Source organism: Photinus pyralis, unplaced genomic scaffold (assembly GCF_008802855.1).
Source record: "Photinus pyralis isolate 1611_PpyrPB1 unplaced genomic scaffold, Ppyr1.3 Ppyr1.4_LG3b, whole genome shotgun sequence".
Taxonomy (NCBI): Eukaryota; Metazoa; Arthropoda; class Insecta; order Coleoptera; family Lampyridae; genus Photinus; species Photinus pyralis.
Window position 1 is genome coordinate 3,677,204 of NW_022170510.1, and position 18,185 is coordinate 3,695,388.

An 18,185-nucleotide genomic window follows, 5' to 3' on the forward strand; every position below is an offset into this window, starting at 1 on the left:
GGTATAATAAAAAAATAATTGTTTTAAAGATGGGTGGGTGGTTTTCAATAACCTTTAATAATTGCTGGGTACCATTTCCAAAAAAAAAGAATTCACAGATACTGTTCGTATAATTTTTTTAGAGATTTGTTAAGTGTTTGGAATTTTAGTTGCACCCTGAAAATCAAAAATGTTAACATTTGTACTTTTTATGCAGTGGTTTTCGTTCATGAGTCTAGAATTTTAACATTACCGTCACGAAGTTTCGAAATATATTAACGCCAACAATAATCAAATTATTATCGATTACAAATTGTTGATGGGTAAAGCTGCCTATATGCTTTTATTTTTAAAAACTACTTCCTACAGAAATCATATTCGAACAAGAAATATCGAAGTCAATACGAATTTAATGAAAATATTAAAAAGAACATGCAACGAATACATGTTATTCTTGAAAATAAGCAAATATCGTTACAAAATTGTACTTTACATTATAAAAAAAGCATCTTTAAATAATTTACAACTGTAAAATAGCTTTAATTTTCTATACAAATTTTTTTACTATGGAAAAAAGGTAGTGTGACGGAAATGTTTATGAAGGGACGGTAATGTAACAAAATTACCAAAAAGTAAACATGGTATTTATTAAAAAGAAAACCAAACTCAAACATTATAAAAGGCATTAGAACACTGTAAAACTAGTCAAGGGACTCCATTAGAGAGTTCAATGAATCAGAGTTTTCAAACTTAAAAACACGTGAAGACAATTTGGTAGGAACTTTCAGAGGGCAAAGTACTCCATCTTGTGGAATCTTCTGGACGTCTGCTTTTTGTGGCCACATAAAATTCCTTTTGGATCTAGTCATGAATTTTATTTCTAGACTATTACCGTCAGCATATAACACCTGTCCTGGATACCACTGATCATCAAAAACGACGGCCACCCAATCGTCTTTCTTATATTTCCCACTGATTTCATTTACTTCCGTATTTTCTTCCCGTGTCGTATTACCCTTAGATACAGAAATTGCGGTGCCTATCTCTATTTTATCTAGGTCGGGGTTGCTACGATTACCTGTGATTTGTTAAGAAAATGTTCAGAGAATAAAAGTACCTACCTACTTTTATCAAATAACTCAAACTAAAAAACGTTTTTAAAAGGATACATTTTTTGGACATGCCAGATTTCAGTTGATACTGACTCGGTGTAATAGCATTATGCGGACAGGAAATGGAATTCCTACACTGAAAACACGACAGTTCTCGCAAATACAAGGTATCACTGTTCGAACTGATCCAGGAAACTTGATGCAACTTCATGGTGTTAGGCAATGGTTGTATTTTCTTATCCTGTAGTAATTCCTCGACTTCTAATATTTCCGCTCCAGAAATTTGAAAGATGCTTGTCCTTTCAAGTTTTTCTTTCATTATTTCTAGAAACTGCTCAATACACACGATACATCAATCAGTTCCCTGAGCGACACTCTGGTCAGCAGTTCGTTTGACAAGCCCCCCAACTCCATCTGCAACACTTTTTCCGTGACCACACTCAAAAAAATTCCAGGATGCATTTTTGAGCTCCAACTTTTCACAAAAATGTGCAAACAAATAAAAATTATTTTTGTTACGGTATTGGGTTGTGGGTCCGTCACTCATAACGTGGATTACTTTCGCACGTGTGTGTTCAGTTGTAATTTTCGAAAAAATTGGCAAAATATGCGCCCATATAGCACAAGGATCATGTCGAAGACAAGAAGAAGTGCTACAAAACGTTTGGCATTTGGTTACCCCGTTTTCTTTATAATAGTAGGCCCCAGTATGAAGACTTAATTGGACCTTTGAAGCTCCGAAATGGACACTTTGAACTTCATCAGTGTATTTAAAATTGTAGTTTTCCGAGAAGTCTATTATTAAGCAAATTTCATCTTCTGCCATTTCAGTTTTTACTCTTTTCAAAAAGAGACCCTGGTGATAAATGCGGTAAGAATGTTGTAAAATTTTTGGAGTTTCGTTATTAAAAACATTGATCAATTCTTCAGCAGTGGCATTTAGCCTTAATTTCTTCGTCACTTTTACAATTTTCAATTTATCCTTGATGACTCTGCTCTCTTGTATGGTACGCCATTGATAATAGTGTAATACAGTGGTGGGTTCAACTCTCTGAAAACTGATTTCAACGGTCTTTACTTTACAAATCTGGCACATTCTGTACATACAACTCTTAGATATACTATCACAGCAAATAAATTCAGAGAGGTTTAGGAGAGAATTGATATTGATAACTAAATACTGTCTTAATGTCCGAATAAGGAAATTAAAGTTTGAATGTTTTACACAAAGGCACGTATCTCTCTGTGTTAATTTCGGAGTAACGACCCAAAATGGTTTAAGTCTTGTGAATGTAGTATAAGAAACTTTGACATTATTTTCATTTTTAAACTTCCTGTAAAGGTTATAAAGAGTATCAGTGAGTAATCTCTTTTGTTTGGTAATACTATTCTTGGTCAGAGTGTCATTTTTTCCTGGAGTAACAATGGAATTGGGATCACTGCAGAGGAAACTTTGTACCTGACACTTTAGCAGTACTGTGAGCGATTTTCTTTTTCTCTTGTTGTAATTTATTTTCTTATCGTTGGTTAAAAATTTTCGTTGGTTGTACGTAGAGGCCAAGTTTTTCATAGCATTCATCAGCTTATATTTTTTTATTAATCCTCCAGAAACGCATGAAGACAAAACTTCTTTTTGTTGTAAAGTGGTGCACGTATTTTTATTCAACTCGATTTGCTTAGTTAAAACTTCGCCAATGAGTAGTTTCTTCTTAATTTCTCTTGTATCTCCTCTCTTAATAACCTCTTCTACTGCTTTTTTTGGAGTTGGTGGCTCATTATTTTTGACTTTATTTTTTAAGTAAAAATATTTGTTTTTCCATTTTACAGTCATCTTTTCTTGCCGCTTCCGCAAATGTCTTTCTTTTAAAAGCAAATTTGAAGTTTTTGAACGTGTACTCAACACTTTTTTTCTGCCTAATTTAATTTTGATACTAACAGATGGTTGTGCGTCGCCGAGTCCTTCAGTATTGTTTTTATTTAATTTCTTTTTTGCTTGGTAAGTATGATTATTTTTTCTCCACATCTTTCTCTGTTTTCTTTGTTCCCTTTTTGATCGCTCAGAAATCGGTTTAAGCTTTCCCTCCAATTTTCTTTTCTGGTACCGTTCACGTTCTTTCTCTTTTTCCCTTTGATACATCATCGCATCCGCTTTAATCCTTTCTCTTTGTCTTCTTTTTCTTTCTCTTGCCATCTCTCTTTGTCTGTCGGAGTCCACGGTCGACATTTTTTTAGTGATTTTCTTTTTCTTTTTAGTTGATTGAAGCGGAACTCTTTGAACTTTTTTTTGTCTCCACAGGAACCTTAATGTTATCATTCGCTAGCCATTTTGATTGCAAAGGACCATTTTTATCGGATACAGGTTGCTGTTTTTGTTCAATCTCAGCTTTAGTCTCCTTTTTTCTCGCCTTTTTTAGTTTAGTTTTTAACGCTTTGTTTTCATCCCGGCGTTTTGCTGCCTGCTCTCTCATAATCCTTAATTTATTTTGAAGTAAAATCAGCCGTTCATTTTTTGGTTTGGTTCTGTCTGGGGTTTTTAAAACGACTGTCACTTCTTGATTTGAAGTACTCGGAATACATAGGGAAAGTGACGTACTTGAATCCATCATGAAACTAAGAAGACTCTCACCTATATATAATATACGATACCATAAACAACATGATACCATCTATACTCCGTTCTAACATTACCGTCCCGCCCATAACATTACCGTCACATTTTACCCTTTCTGTAAACGTGACGGTAATGTTCGTGACGGAAATGTTTAATTACAAGTAAATAGCCCCTAGATGTTTTTGAAAATGGCAGTAAAGTTTAAGGTTAGGGAAATTTCGTTGTTGGCGGGGTTGGTATTATTAATAAAATAAAAGTATTATGATAGGTATCATTATAACTAAATGGTCTTATGGGACGGTAATGTTGAGAGAAAAAATATTTTACACAAAACATACCTTTAATACAAAACCAGCATGAGAAACAAGAAAACTTTTTGCACTCTTGACATCCAGCATTGACTCAATAAGCTAAGCGAGCTGTGGAACTAAGCAAGAGCGACACGTGCGCGATCTGTCGGTAGAAATGGGCAGCTAAGCTTGGAGTGACGGTAATGTTAGCATTAATGGGTTTATTTAATATTATTTTAAAAAATAAACAAATTATTATTACCTGGTGTTTTAAAATATGAACTGAGTAAAACAAACGTTACCAGAATATAAAACAATATTTACTTTTTGCAATTAGGGTAATATATAATGAAAATTTAAAGCGAAAGTTAAGAAGTTCAAAAAGTTGACCGTGACGGTAATGTTAAAATGGAATTTTAAAAATAAAAAAAAATCACAAACTGAAATTTGTGTTTACTTTTTTTCTATTAATTAGTATACACAACAATGTCTTAATAGTAAAAAAAATAATATGCTTTGATACCGTTCTAAATAAAGATTTGGTAGTGCGGTATACCTAAAGTTAAAGGTTATTGAAAAAGACCCGGGTAACTACAGTTAAAACCCTAATTCAATATCAATGGACAAAATGCTATGTGATGTTTTGAAAATATAAGAAAGAGATTAAGATTCTCTATTAACCTTACTAAAAGTAATTAAGTAAGTAATTTGAATAAAAATAAAAAATTTTAATCCAAAATTCCAGATTAATGTTTACTGATTGGTTTGATGCCCTAATCCATAATTCAAAATCGTTGTAACGGTTACCAATTCATAATATTAATGTTTACAAAATTGACGATCGCTGTTTATTAACTTTACGTAAGTACAAAATTTTGTTCTGTGTATATCTTTAAAAGCATTCAGTTAAAAATTCATAAGAGCCCATACTTTTTAACACAAAGTACCTCCAGTCAGTTTGAACCATATAATCAAATATTAAAGGCCTTGCCGTAAATCTCCCAACTACTTGCAAGCTGCACTGCGCATAGAAACATGTACATATTACTACCGTAAATGCAAGTAGACGTTCTTCGTCTACGAGAAGATAGTTTGAAATTAGCTATTCTCGCTCGGTTATCTGCCTGAAAGCGTAACGTTGAAAAATCATAAAATTAAGAGTAAAGCGAGATTGTTAGTATAGAGATTTATGTTTCAAAATTCGTCTTACTTAAATTTAATTCTGCGAACGAACTCCGAGATAAACTGAGCACATTCCATCAAAGTGTAAAAGCCATTTGCTTTATCTCCAATTTCCTTTATTATAATACTTCAATCTATTACAAAACTTTTGATGAGACAAAAATTATGCACGCCTGTCCTCTTTTATTAAAAACAATCAGAACGATGCTACTTTTAGAATACCCAAAGTAAATTAACTGTCTGATGAAGCTTCTCTATAGGAGCGTTATTTATTTGTATGTCGGACCGGACGCATGTGTTATTCAACTAGGGGAGAACCGCCTAATTGTAGACAGGGGTATTAAGAGACTTCGGCTCTTCAGGCCATCTATTGGTGGTTAATCGCGATGGTAAATGTAGATTACAACTTATTGTTCATTTGTCGAGGCGCCGGTAAAATTGTTTGGTAAGTTCTGAAATTTTTTTTGTGAAATAAATTGAATTTAAAATTTTCCCAATTTGGAAAGCATGGCTAAAGTGTCTCTTATTTAAATTAAATAAAAGCCAAACTTTGTCCCATGATATTTTCAAAGATAATCCTGTTTTCATAGGCTAATTTTGAGGTTATGTTTACAAGCATATAAAGGTGATTCGAAATTGATGCAGTTTTCTACTTTTTTTTACCTGTCTCTTATTCGACTGAAGATTTGGTTTTTCTGGTACAATAAGAGACACGCATGTCAGGTAATAAGAGACGCTTATATTCACGTCGAATAAAAGACACTATAATATTACTTAACAAAAAAATTGTTATAGTCAAAATTATGCCAAGAAAAAAGAACTCTGAACCCAGAAGGGTTAAGTATAACCTAAAAGCGCTGGAGAATGCGATTGCTGAAGTCAAGGGAGGTGTCAGCATCAGAAAAGCTGCGGTAAATGCAGGAGTTCCAGCTTCGACTGTTGGAAAACATTACAAAAAGGATAAACTTCGAATTGGCGGTAGAAGGGCGGAGTTGGGTGAAGATGAAGAAAAAACCTTGGCACAATATCTCCTCCAGTGTGGCATATATGGGTACGGCTACACAAAATTAGAAGTCCTCGAGTTTGTACGGGAATTCATCAAAGAAACCGGATTACACACAAGGTGGGGGGGAAAAGGGCCTGGTGATGAATGGTTCGTATTGTTTCTAAAACGACACCCAGAACTGTCAATCCGTAAAGGCGAATCTCTGGGCTCACAACGAGTGCGAGGTGCTGATCCATTTTTAATAAAGCAGTGGTATGACAATTTACAAAAACTGTACGAGAAAGAAGACATAACCGAAAACGACGCCAATTTGATCTATAATTGCGACGAAAGTGGATTCAGTCATGATCCAAAGGATGTCAAGTTATTGGGTCCCAAAGGAATGAAGCGTGTTTCGAAAAATGTTGCAGGATCCGGAAAAAAAATACTACTGTGCTAGCCTGTGCATGTGCTGATGGCTCGAAAATGCCCCCGTTTATAATTTTTGCCGGTAAATATGTTTGGTCCTCCTGGATGTGTCAAGATCCATATCCTGGAACAGCTTACACAGCACAAGAAAGAGGATGGATGGAGGGAAATATTTTCAATCAATGGTTTCAAACCATATTTCTTAAACATATTCCGCAAAAGGCAGATCGTACCAAAAAGGTAATATTAATCTATGATGGACTTGCAAGTCACACATCCTACAAATTGGCTAAAATGGCTGTGGACAATGATGTGGTCTTGGTGAAACTTCCACCAAATATGACACATTACATGCAACCACTTGATAAGACTGTCTTCAAGCCAATAAAGACCTATTGGAATAAACTCATGATTGATTATAATCGTCAAAATCCTGGGAAGTTATTGGCAAATTCAGAATTTTCTCACAACATAAAGCTTGTTTGGGAAAACGCCTTCAGACCTCAAAACATTATCTCAGGATTTTCGTCAACTGGACTTTTTCCAATTGTCAACTGGCTTAAGGTTCCAGAAGTTTCGTATGATCCACTTAAATGGGAAAGATTCCAAAGTAACGTTGAACACACTGAACCAGAGGCTCGACTTAATCCTGAGCAAACTCCCGCCGATTTAGTCGAAGATGCAGCTGGCTCTAATGAGAGGAACGAACATTCAACAGAGCCATCAATTTCTGGAAATAAATTTGAATCATTCATAAGAAGAAAATTATCTGAAAACCTCACCAAAAAGTCGGAAGGTGTCACGAAGCGGATGCGTCTATCTGAAAAAGTGGGCGATATATTAACCACTGAAGAAGCACTAGAAACCCTGAAGCGAAAACCCAGTCAACACGTAACAACACGTAACTCTCAGTTACATAACTGAAAGAGCTCTAATAAGTAACATTGATATGTTACAGTTGTAACTGAAATGATATGTAACTGAAAGGGCTCTAAAAGGTAACAAAGATATGTAACAATTGTAACTGAAATGATATGTAACATAGAGGTTGGAATGTTCTATACCAAACACGTAATAATCACTTACATAACTGAAAGGGCTCTAGAAGGTAACAAAGTTATGTTACAATTGTAATCGAAATGATATGTAACATAGAAGTTGCAATGTTCTATACCAAACACGTAATAATCACTTACATAACTGAAAGGGCTGTAGAAGGTAACAAAGTTATGTTACAATTGTAACCGAAATGAGATGTAACATAGAAGTTGGAATGTTCTATACCAAACACGTAAAAATCACTTACATAACTGAAAGGGCTCTAGAAGGTAACAAAGTTATGTTACAATTGTAATCGAAATGATATGTAACATAGAAGTTGGAATGTTCTATACCAAACACGTAATAATCACTTACATAACTGAAAGGGCTCTAGAAGGTAACAAAGTTATGTTACAATTGTAATCGAAATGATATATAACATAGAAGTTGGAATGTTCTATACCAAACACGTAAAAATCACTTATATAACTGAAAGGGCTCTAGAAGGTAACAAAGTTATGTTACAATTGTAATCGAAATGAGATGTAACATAGAAGATGGAATGTTCTATACCAAACACGTAATAATCACTTACCTATATAACTGACAGGGCTCTAGAAAGTATCAAAGTTATGTTACAATTGTAACCGAAATGATATGTAACATAGTGGTTGAAATAGGCCCAAACCGCTTGAAGCACTGTTAGGGTCTTAGGGAAGTCAAAGTCTCAAAGTGGACATTCTAATGATGAGCTATAATGGAATATGAAGGTACATCAAGGTTATTAATACAAAATTTCTTTTCTTATCCATAAATACTTAGGTACACCACCTTTTGCGCATTCTCGTACTGTCGTGAGACGCCATTACTATCTCCTATGTGACACGCGAATGCGGTTGATGAACGGAATTTTTGTGGTGTTTATCTACGGTTTTTTGTGGGAAGAGGTAAAAACTTGTTTCTTTTTTATGTTAAACCGTTATTTTCTAATACAGTTAATTCATATTACCTATTTCGTTAGGTGAAGTATATCTGAAAAGAAGTACGCATATACCTCTAGTGAAAAGTAAAGGTTAACGGCTGCGGGACACATAACCTCAACAGTCAACTTCAAGCGAAAGATAAAGTTCTTTTTGACGCTATATTGAAATAAGTCGGTGTTGTTTTGGTTCAGTGTTTGTGTAAGTATAAATTTATATTCCACCTTTTTTTGTTTGGGGATTAGCTGTTCCCTTCTTGGGAAAACGAATCATTTTCCGTTCAAGCATTTGGAATTGATGCACTATTTTTACATAATGAAAACTGTTTTGGTGGGAACGCAGTTTGCCTTATAGAACTTTCTTTTATGCAGATGCCGTTCGGCAAACTTTCCCCGACACTAGCGAAAGTGCCATTGAATTGACGGTGGGTGAGTGGTTACGCTTAAGCACGCTGAGACAGTCAAGAGAAAAACCTCTCCAAAATCAATAATTTTATTATATATATTATTAATGAATATTTGAAATGTATCTATTGTGATAATATTCTACATTTTTAGGAATTGTTATTTTGTTTTATTTTATAAGAATATATCTTTATTTTTTCACTGCTGCAGTTAGTTATTTTTACATTACTGTAGCCTTCGTTTGCGTTACAAGGCTCTCATGTATACTAACATATACATATTTGTTGCGTAACTACCATATTTACTGTAACCTTCAGTTGCGTTACATACAACCCCCATGCAACGTAATGTTACATATATGTTACATATTTGCTTAAACCTTCAGTTGCATTACATATTACTCTAATGTAATGTATGTTTGTATATACGATACATAACTGGGTTATTTGTTGTGACATTCCGTTGTGTTACTTATTACGTTCATGTAACATATATATATACATGTATGTTACATAGCGTGACGTATTCGTTACGTTACACCGTTACATAACAGTGCTAGGCGTTTTGTGTTACTTGCATGTAACATTTAAGTTACTAGATACATAACGAACCACCTAGTTAACTATTATATTTATGAATCGGTTACGTTACAATGTTGACTGGGGATCTGTTAAACCGGTTTGTGTCATTCTCCAGGAGTGTGCAATGATGTCCCACCTTAGTTTTCCTTAGAATAACATTATTTCTAATCAATTTTCTTAAATAAAAGTGATATGGGCACTGTCTATACCCTAATACGCTTAACGTCGAAAAGAAATATTACTGTTTTTTCAGATATAACAAGGTCACGGTATATGAGATCTCAGCTCCGTGCCATGTCCCAATCCATACTATTCAAGGAATATTCCAATTTAAAGCCATCGTAAATATACACTATCATCGCAATATCGTTTTAATAATTTGCTCAGACTTTATTTCAAATGAAAACATGCTCTATTATGATAAATACGAAGAAAATGGAAAATTATTAATTGCTTAAAGTCGGTCCCAGGCTTCGTCCTCAACTCCGTGACGCTATCACCAACCTGACAAAAAATACAGAATTTTGTGGAATTTGGCGGAAATCTTATTTCAGATGGTAACACTGAAGCAATAAATTATGATAAAACCGCGAAGGCAGTGTTATATGTGAGTTTTGTGCGTGTATTGTTTTTCAAAGTTGATCGGTAAGTAATCGACCCGTCGGCGGTTTCAACTCCGTGATACTCGGAATTGGTTGATAAATAGAATTTTGCTAACAAATGCGTTAGCAATCCTCGATAATACAATAATAGATGTTAAATTTAGAATCACTTTTACCTAACCTCAAAATTAGACCGCCAAGTGCCCGGCAAATATGAAAACACTCAGCTCCGTGACCCTCAGAACCGTTACCGATTGAGGTAACGGACAGAGTTGGACTGGGTCAAGCATAGAGTGACCCAGTGACCCAGTTAGTTTACTGACCCAGTGACCCGGTGACCCAGTGACCCGGTGACCCAGTTGACCCGGTGACCCAGTTTGACCCGGTGACCCAGCTTGACCCAGTGACCCAGCTTGACCCGGTGACCCAGCTTGACCCAGTTTGACCCGGTGACCCAGCTTGACCCAGTTTGACCCGGTGACCCAGCTTGACCCAGTGACCCAGCTTGACCCGGTGACCTAGCTTGACCCAGTTTGACCCGGTGACCCAGCTTGACCCGGTGACCCAGCTTGACCCAGTGACCCATCCTGACCCAGCTTTACTCAGTGACCCGTCCTGACCCGGTAGCCCAGTAATTAAATTATTGTTAGGTATCATCCAAAACAATTTCAAGTAACTTTTAATTTAAAAAAAAACTTCCTCAATAATATTCGGCAACAAGCACATAGCCCAATTTCATTCAAGAGAACTAATACCTAAAAAAATCAAATGCATTTGTTTATAGTTTGTAGTCAAGTAGTCAATGAAAGTATTTAGAGAAAAGATTTATTTGGATTAAGCTAACTAGTAGAAAAAAATTAAATGAGAATGAACACCTGTAAGCAAACTGGTAAGCCCTGAAGCAAAGAAATAACATTATTGTAATACAATTCGGGACATGGAAAGTTTTTTACGGCAGTATTAAAGCAAACATCACAGAAATGGCAGTTGTCAAGCAATCGAGTATTATTTTCAACAAACCAGCATTTCATTTATTGAATAATCTGTACACTTGAACCGAGGGCACTGACTTAACTGCGTTATTCAATCAAACTAGGTGACTGGGTCGAATTGGGTCCCCGGGTGAAATTGCGTCGCTGGGTCAAACTGGGTCACTGGGTCAAACTGGGTCACTGGGTCAAGTTGGGTCACTGGGTCCAACTGGGTCACTGGGTCTAACTGAAAAGAGTATGACGTGACCCAGTGACCCAGTTTAATTTAGTGACCCAGTTGACCCAGTGACCCAGTCCAACTCTGGTAACGGAGTTGATAACAGGTCATGGAGTTGAGATTTTACTCATCATCGCCTACAGTACACATAATAATATATGACTAAAATATTTAATGACGTCTAGGAACTCTCTTTGGTGTTTTTCAGTTGTGCCAAAAATGGTTAAAAACAAAAAGACGCCTACCGAAACTGAAATTCAAAAACGGAAAGAGAAAAAAAAACAATCTATGAGAAGATTACGTGAGGCTATTAAAAATGATCCAGTGAAGCATGAAGATGCCAAAAGGAAAGAACGAGAAAGGTATCATGCAAGAGTAAATGCTGGAAAAATAAAGAAAATCGATAATTTGGACAGTCGCACCCAAAGGTCAGTTAGAAAGAAATGGAGAATATACAGCAAGAGATATTATGATTCGCAAAAAAGGAAGAAGGATTTGGTAGAATCTTTGGAAGCAAATACACCTCCAGATTCTCCTCTGTCTTTCAGAGTGAATACGCCCCCGCCGAAAAGTAACCCAGAAGAGACTCCAACCACTTCGTCAAGTCGAACTGCTACTGGGAAAAAAATGCGCCGTAGAAATACGTACAAGTATAAGCTGAAGATAAAGCATCTAGAAGAGCAGTTGAAAAAGGAAAAGAAAAGAAGCGAAAAATACAAAAAAAGAACACAAAGGCAATCTGCACCATTGGCAACGCCCGAAAAGAATGTGAAGTTGATTATAGGGAATCAAACCGTCTCTAATGAAGTGAAAAAGAGACTGCTAGTAGGCGAGGTAATCACTTCTCAGATTAAGAACAATTTGGCCAATTTAGAAAACAGTCGTGATAAAGCAAATTTTGTTGCAAATTTGTCTGGCAAAATTGTCAAAAAACACAAATGTATGCAGTATATCAGAAACCTATCATATTCACGAAAAATCTACAAAAAATCAATACCACTGCCTTCTAAAAAGAAAGAATTACTGAAACGTTTCAGGATTTACGTAACAGATTTTCTTGAAATGGACGAGAACAGCAGGATGTGTCCAGGAAAAAAGGATACAGTAACATTCAGGAAATGTAAGAAACAAAAGAGATATCTCAATGACTCGCTTATGAATCTACACAAGAAGTTCCTTGCTGCCCATTCTAATCTTAAGATCAGTTATGCCAGCTTCTGCAAACTCCGCCCGTTCTGGGTATTGATTCCTAACGCGAGATGCAGGGAAACGTGTCTGTGTTCCACTCATGCTAACATGTCATTACTTGTGAGGAAACTGAAACAACTAAACATAATCAATGAATCGTCTGAGAAGGATGTAATCAGAAGCTTGTGTTGCAAGTCAGAATCCGAAATCCCCAAAGAACCTTGTCTTGAAAGAAAATGCCCGGATTGCAAAGGCACAAAAATAAACAGAATGGATAGCAGTTTTCTCATCACAGAACCAGCAGAATATTGTCGTTGGATATCGAAAAGAGTTAACGTCACCATAAAAGGAGAAGATAAGATTTGTCAAAAAACATTAAAGGAAACTGTGAAAACTACAAAAGGAGAAATGCTGCTAGCGCTTGAGGATTGCATCGATTCTTTTTTCCTCCATGTCAGGAATATTCAGCACCAATATCAAGTTATTGATAAAATTAAAACAGAGCTCAAAAATGACGAAGTTCTTTTGCACATGGATTTCAGCGAAAACTATAATTGTAAATACGGCGAGGAAGTACAGTCTGCGCATTTTGGTGGTTCGAAGCCCCAAATATCTCTACATACGGTTGTAATATATTATAGAAATGAACAATCTCAACTTAAACCTTTATCATGTTGTACATTTTGTGAAGATCTGCGACATGACCCGTCGGCAATCTGTGCCCACCTCGAACCATTGCTAGAAGATATCAAGGAGCTGGTACCAAACATCCGACATGCGAATTTCCTAAGCGACGGACCGTCCACACAATATCGTAACAAAAAAATGTTTCATTTGATGGTAGGGTTCGTTGCGAAAATGTTGGGAATTCGGACCTTTCGATGGCATTTCAGTGAAAAAGGGCATGGAAAGGGAGCACCCGATGGCGTAGGTGGCTGCTTGAAACGAACTGCCGACGTCTTGGTTGGTAGAGGCAATGATATCTCTGATTTTGGGACTCTAGTTACAGAGTTGAAAGAAAATACAAGAAACATCCGAATATATTCCGTACCCAGTCAAAAGATTACTGATATCGACGCTATTGTACCAAAAAATCTCTGCACTTTTAAAGGAACAATGAAAGTTCATGAGCTTACGTGGTCTTCTCAAAAGCCCTTTATGATACAAGCACGTGAACTTTCCTGCTTAGAATGTAAGCCAGATGAAATCTGTATTCACTACGGCCTGGGCACCATACAACTTTCGAAACCATCACGTATCCTTTTCATTTTAAAATTTTCAGCTATCTATATAAGTCCACTAAATTGTGTTTTCTTAACATTATCACAGCATTGCAATTATTAGAGATGGATTTGGATCGAAAAATTGACAGCGATAATGAAACATCTAGTGCTAGTTCTGAATGTCACCAAGATACTGAGACAATAATCCACAATTTCAGTGATCTTGATGTAGGTGACTATGTTGTGGTACAGCTACAAGGTACCTAACTTGACAAATTCTTAAATAGTGTGTATTTCTAACCTTATTAATTCGTAGGGAAAAAGAATATGAAGTTCTATATAGCCTACATTGAAGCAGTAGAAAATGAAAATGAATTTGGTGTGTTCTTTATGAGAACAGCAGTTGGCGGCAAGTTTGTATTTCCAAACAAAGAGGACAGAGCTGTGATGGAACTGAGGGATGTAATCGAAGTTCTTGGTAAACCGTCAATTCATCGGGGTCGATATTCATTTTCCAACAACCTTTTGAAATATAAGTTTTCTTAATTTTCCATGTAGCTCTTCTTTTTCAAAATATATATACTGCATTTTTTTACGTTTAAATACAGATTTTTCTCAACTCCGTGATACCTCTCCTCAACTCCGTGAAATTAAGGTTTGAAAAATAGGTATTTTTTGGAAAAGCTGAGCAATCGATCTGGACCAACTATGTTTCTAAATTGGAAAACTGTATATTCAACACCTCCTTGAAAATGGTTGATATTTTAGAAAAAAAAAGTTTTTTTTTTCGAAAACCTTATTTTGCCATTTCTGGAGAATGACCCGTTTAGTCAACCGCTAAATTATCGAATGTGGTTTGGTACATAAATTTATATTTTCGAACGCTTTTAAAGCAACCGGTTGAGCCCGGTTTAATTTTCGTAAATGCCTTGAGATTCTGGCAACCCTAGCCGTTTACACACCTCAACAAAATGGCCGCAGCGAGCGAGAAATGCGCACTATTATGAAAAGTGCAAGGTCAATGTTGTATGCTAGAAATGTATACAAAACGTAATGGGCAGAAGCGGTTAACTGCGCAGTGTATCTACTCAATCGAAGTGGAAATACACAAGTCGAAAACATCACACCATACGAAGCTTGGACAGGCAACAAACCTTCATTACGACATATTAAAGTTTTCGGAAGCACAGCTTACGTATTAACTCCAAATGTACATCGCAAGAATCTGGATCCGAAAAGCAAAAAGTATACGTTTGTTGGGTACGATAATAACTCTACAAATTACAGATTATTCGATCCCGTTACATCACGAATCACAATATCCCGAAATGTGATATTCAACGAAGAAGAAACGACAGGGAAGGAAGATGGGGATGACCTACGACAACAAGTGGAGATGTTGTTCAAGAGAGTGACCCTGACTCCAGTATTATTATAGAGGATGAAGAAGATGATCCAACTGGTCCTTACGATTTACGATCTCGTAGAAATGTAAAAGCTCCAAATAAGTACGAGGTTACCTTTTCGGAAGTTCACATTCCAGAAACTTATGAAGAGGCAATGAGTAGTCGTGAGAAGATTGAATGGGAGGAAGCGATCAAAGACGAGTTGAGTGCCCTACGTAAAAACAACGTATGGAAAGTTACGAAATTGCCCGAAGACCAACAATGTATAAACGCGAGATGGGTTTTTCGACTCAAGCATGACAACAGCGGAAAAATCACCAGATACCGAGCAAGTCAGCCATGTCGTTAATCGGATCCATCGAACAGTTTAATCCTAAAGAAACTGATATTTCGTCATATTTAGAAAGATTAGAGCAACTATTTATTTGTAATATTGTAGAGGCGGATAAAAAAGTCCCGTTACTTTTAACCCTAATTGGGGGCGAGGCCTACAATGTGTTAAAAGATTTGTTGGCACCAGAGCTACCCAGCACAAAAGTCGTAGGTATGAGGAGCTGAGAAAATCACTTGTTGGTCATTATAATAATAATAATAATAATAATAATAGAGATTTATTGCCCAACAGAACAGACCTTCCCATTACAGGACAATACATAATAGTTAACGCGCAATGATTTAAATAAGAAAAAAAAAGAAAAAGAAAGAAACACAACAAAAACTCAAAATCTTAACATAACTAAACAACAACAAAATAATTAAATTCATATTTAAAAAAAAAAACAAATTAAATTGTCGACAAACTGCAAGTTACATTCTATGCATATAAAATAAAGAGAGCAGGTGTAACGTGACATTTTCACTGTGACATGTAACTACGAAGCACGGCTGATATTTGAGATAAAGTGTCATGGTGAATGTCGCACAAATAATAATAATATAATTACAAATGAACCAAGCACAGTATTCATATCGCCTTCACAATTTAAAGGCTATCCTAAGGCTGAAGAACGCAAAACAAAAGTTACAAGAAGAAAGGGCAAAAGTATTATAGCGACTGATACACCAGAGAAGTTGGAAATCGAGGAGCGCCAAGCCAAACGAAAAATTCCTCCCAAGAAAAAAGAAGCACGTCGGTATAAACGGAAAATTTTGGATTCTTCAGATGAAGATGTCGCCGTGATAGCTTCAATCTAATCTTCAATAGATGAAGACTGGCAACCAGAAGTGGATCCTACTGCATTTGAAGAGCTGCAACGTTCACCTATTGTAGGAGATTATGTCCTAGTAGAATTTTTGGATAAAGAAAAATTAATTTACTACATAGGCAAAATCATTAACCTGGATGAGGAAGGGGAATTTGAAGTGAGCTATTACCGTAAAAGTAAAAAAATGGAGGGAAAATTTGTTTTACCAAACGTGCCAGACATTGCCACTGTAGCACAACATGACATTAAGATGGTCCTACCTGCACCCAACGTTTTTTGGGCAAACGAAGAGGCAACAAAGTTATATAAGTTTTGAAATCACTTTTGGAGACAGTTTAGACATTAGATAGAGTTATTATTTAATTTTATATTTGGAAAAATAATTTTTTTTTTAAATATGTTATACATGTTTCAGTGTGGAACACTATGTTCCACAGTGACACAAATTTGGAAAAATGTTAAAAAAATCATAATCAGCGAATCAAAAAGGTTATGTCAAAAACAGTGTTTTCTATCTAAAGATATATGTCCTGGATAGTTATATATAAAAAATTGCTCATGCAAACCTATATTCACGATTTTTTTTCATCTCTTAAAAAAAACTGTTTCAATGAGGAACACCCTCCCCTACATATAATTATAGAAAATTTGTTGCATAAATTTATTAATAACATGTTTTTACCTACACTTAAACAGTAAATTAGAACACTTTATATTATGATATGCTGTCAGCGATAGCTTCCAATGCGACTACAATCCGATTTTTCACTTCAACAGCTTTTTCCTTCGCAACAGCTATCCTTGTCAACACCTTTATCTTCTCTTCATAATACTGCTTCTGAATGCTTGATTGGGTGTCAAGATTCTGCTGAAAGCTGTTTAGGGCTTGTAAAGTGTGGTGCAATTGTTTATTTTTTGGCACTCTTGGGGTACATACACCCTTCGTAATATCATTTCCTGGCGTAGAAGGTGCAATCGGTTCCACGATGTTTTTAATGGTATCCACATTATTACATGAAGAAGATATCACTACTGGAATTTCTTGTATGTTTTCGTCAGGAATGAAATCAATATCATTATTCATAATTGAATTGAAATTAAATTTCACTTCCGATTCGTTGGTTTCCTTGTGCCCTTCGGCACAAACTTCCTTTATAATTTCCATTATGTCCTCCTCTGTTTTAGTCAAAGGATCTTCTTGTGGAGGTCCACCACCAGTACCTCTGGCATATCGTTTATTGGTGGATGCTTTTATTTTTGCTCGTGACTTCAAATCTTGCCATGTCTAAAATAAGTATCTATATCAATATTATGAATTGGAAAATTAATGTACCTTTCTCCACCCCTTCCAATCTCATGTAGCTCCAGGAGTACTGTTCATAATCGAAGCTACTTCCTGCCATTTCGAAGCAGCATCCTTATATGTAAATTTGCTGCTAAATTTACCACTCTGTAGGTCTTTATGTTTTTTAACAAATTCTGTAAGTAGTTGTTTTTGGCTATCAGTAATTTGCATAGAATGTTTCTTCTTACTTGGTTCGGCATTCATTTTCGCATGCAATAACCCTACTAGACCAGTAACTTAACCTATAAATCTGTGTATCTGTAAACGCGGGAAATTTTTCTCTTTTAAAAACCAGACAAAATAACAGTAATGCCAAATATATTGCATGCGCATTTAAAACGAATACGTAAACGTTTACGAACGCTTTTCAATTATTCGTCCCGTGCGCATACGTAAATGAACCGCTCGAAACG

The 18,185-nt window shown here is 35.8% G+C and overlaps 3 protein-coding genes and 1 long non-coding RNA gene across 4 annotated transcripts; 2 read left to right on the forward strand and 2 right to left on the reverse strand.

Moving 5' to 3' along the window:
• Positions 1-572: 572 nt before the first annotated feature.
• Positions 573-1,423, reverse strand: LOC116167374. Its single transcript, XM_031482726.1, has 2 exons — positions 1,149-1,423; positions 573-1,057 (listed from the first exon to the last, which is right to left on the reverse strand). Exons 1-2 carry the CDS (start codon positions 1,408-1,410, stop codon positions 681-683), a joined length of 639 nt encoding a protein of 212 aa, XP_031338586.1. The 5' UTR covers positions 1,411-1,423; the 3' UTR covers positions 573-680.
• Positions 1,424-8,480: 7,057 nt separating this feature from the next.
• LOC116167309 lies at positions 8,481-9,214 on the forward strand. Its single transcript, XR_004144498.1, has 3 exons — positions 8,481-8,576; positions 8,651-8,810; positions 8,981-9,214. It is a non-coding gene; the product is annotated as an uncharacterized LOC116167309 (long non-coding RNA).
• Positions 9,215-11,624: 2,410 nt separating this feature from the next.
• On the forward strand, positions 11,625-13,697 carry LOC116167014. The gene is made up of 2 exons (XM_031482249.1): positions 11,625-13,556; positions 13,603-13,697. The coding sequence occupies exons 1-2, from the start codon at positions 11,625-11,627 to the stop codon at positions 13,606-13,608; spliced, it is 1,938 nt and encodes a 645-aa protein (XP_031338109.1). The 3' UTR covers positions 13,609-13,697.
• Positions 13,698-17,142: 3,445 nt separating this feature from the next.
• Positions 17,143-17,830, reverse strand: LOC116167015. The gene is made up of 2 exons (XM_031482250.1): positions 17,771-17,830; positions 17,143-17,712 (listed from the first exon to the last, which is right to left on the reverse strand). Exons 1-2 carry the CDS (start codon positions 17,828-17,830, stop codon positions 17,143-17,145), a joined length of 630 nt encoding a protein of 209 aa, XP_031338110.1.
• Between the last annotated feature and the right edge of the window lie 355 nt (positions 17,831-18,185).

Bases quoted from the DNA above. Each gene is read 5' to 3' on its own strand.
- LOC116167374 (XM_031482726.1), bottom strand. From the start codon at position 1,410: ATGAAAGAAAAACTTGAAAGGACAAGCATCTTTCAAATTTCTGGAGCG. The intron at 1,058-1,148 runs GTATCCTTTTAA...AACAAATCACAG, and splicing joins ATCTGGCATGTCCAAAAAAT to GTAATCGTAGCAACCCCGAC.
- LOC116167014 (XM_031482249.1), top strand. From the start codon at position 11,625: ATGGTTAAAAACAAAAAGACGCCTACCGAAACTGAAATTCAAAAACGG.
- LOC116167015 (XM_031482250.1), bottom strand. From the start codon at position 17,830: ATGGCAGGAAGTAGCTTCGATTATGAACAGTACTCCTGGAGCTACATG. The intron at 17,713-17,770 runs GTGGAGAAAGGT...TACTTATTTTAG, and splicing joins GCTACATGAGATTGGAAGGG to ACATGGCAAGATTTGAAGTC.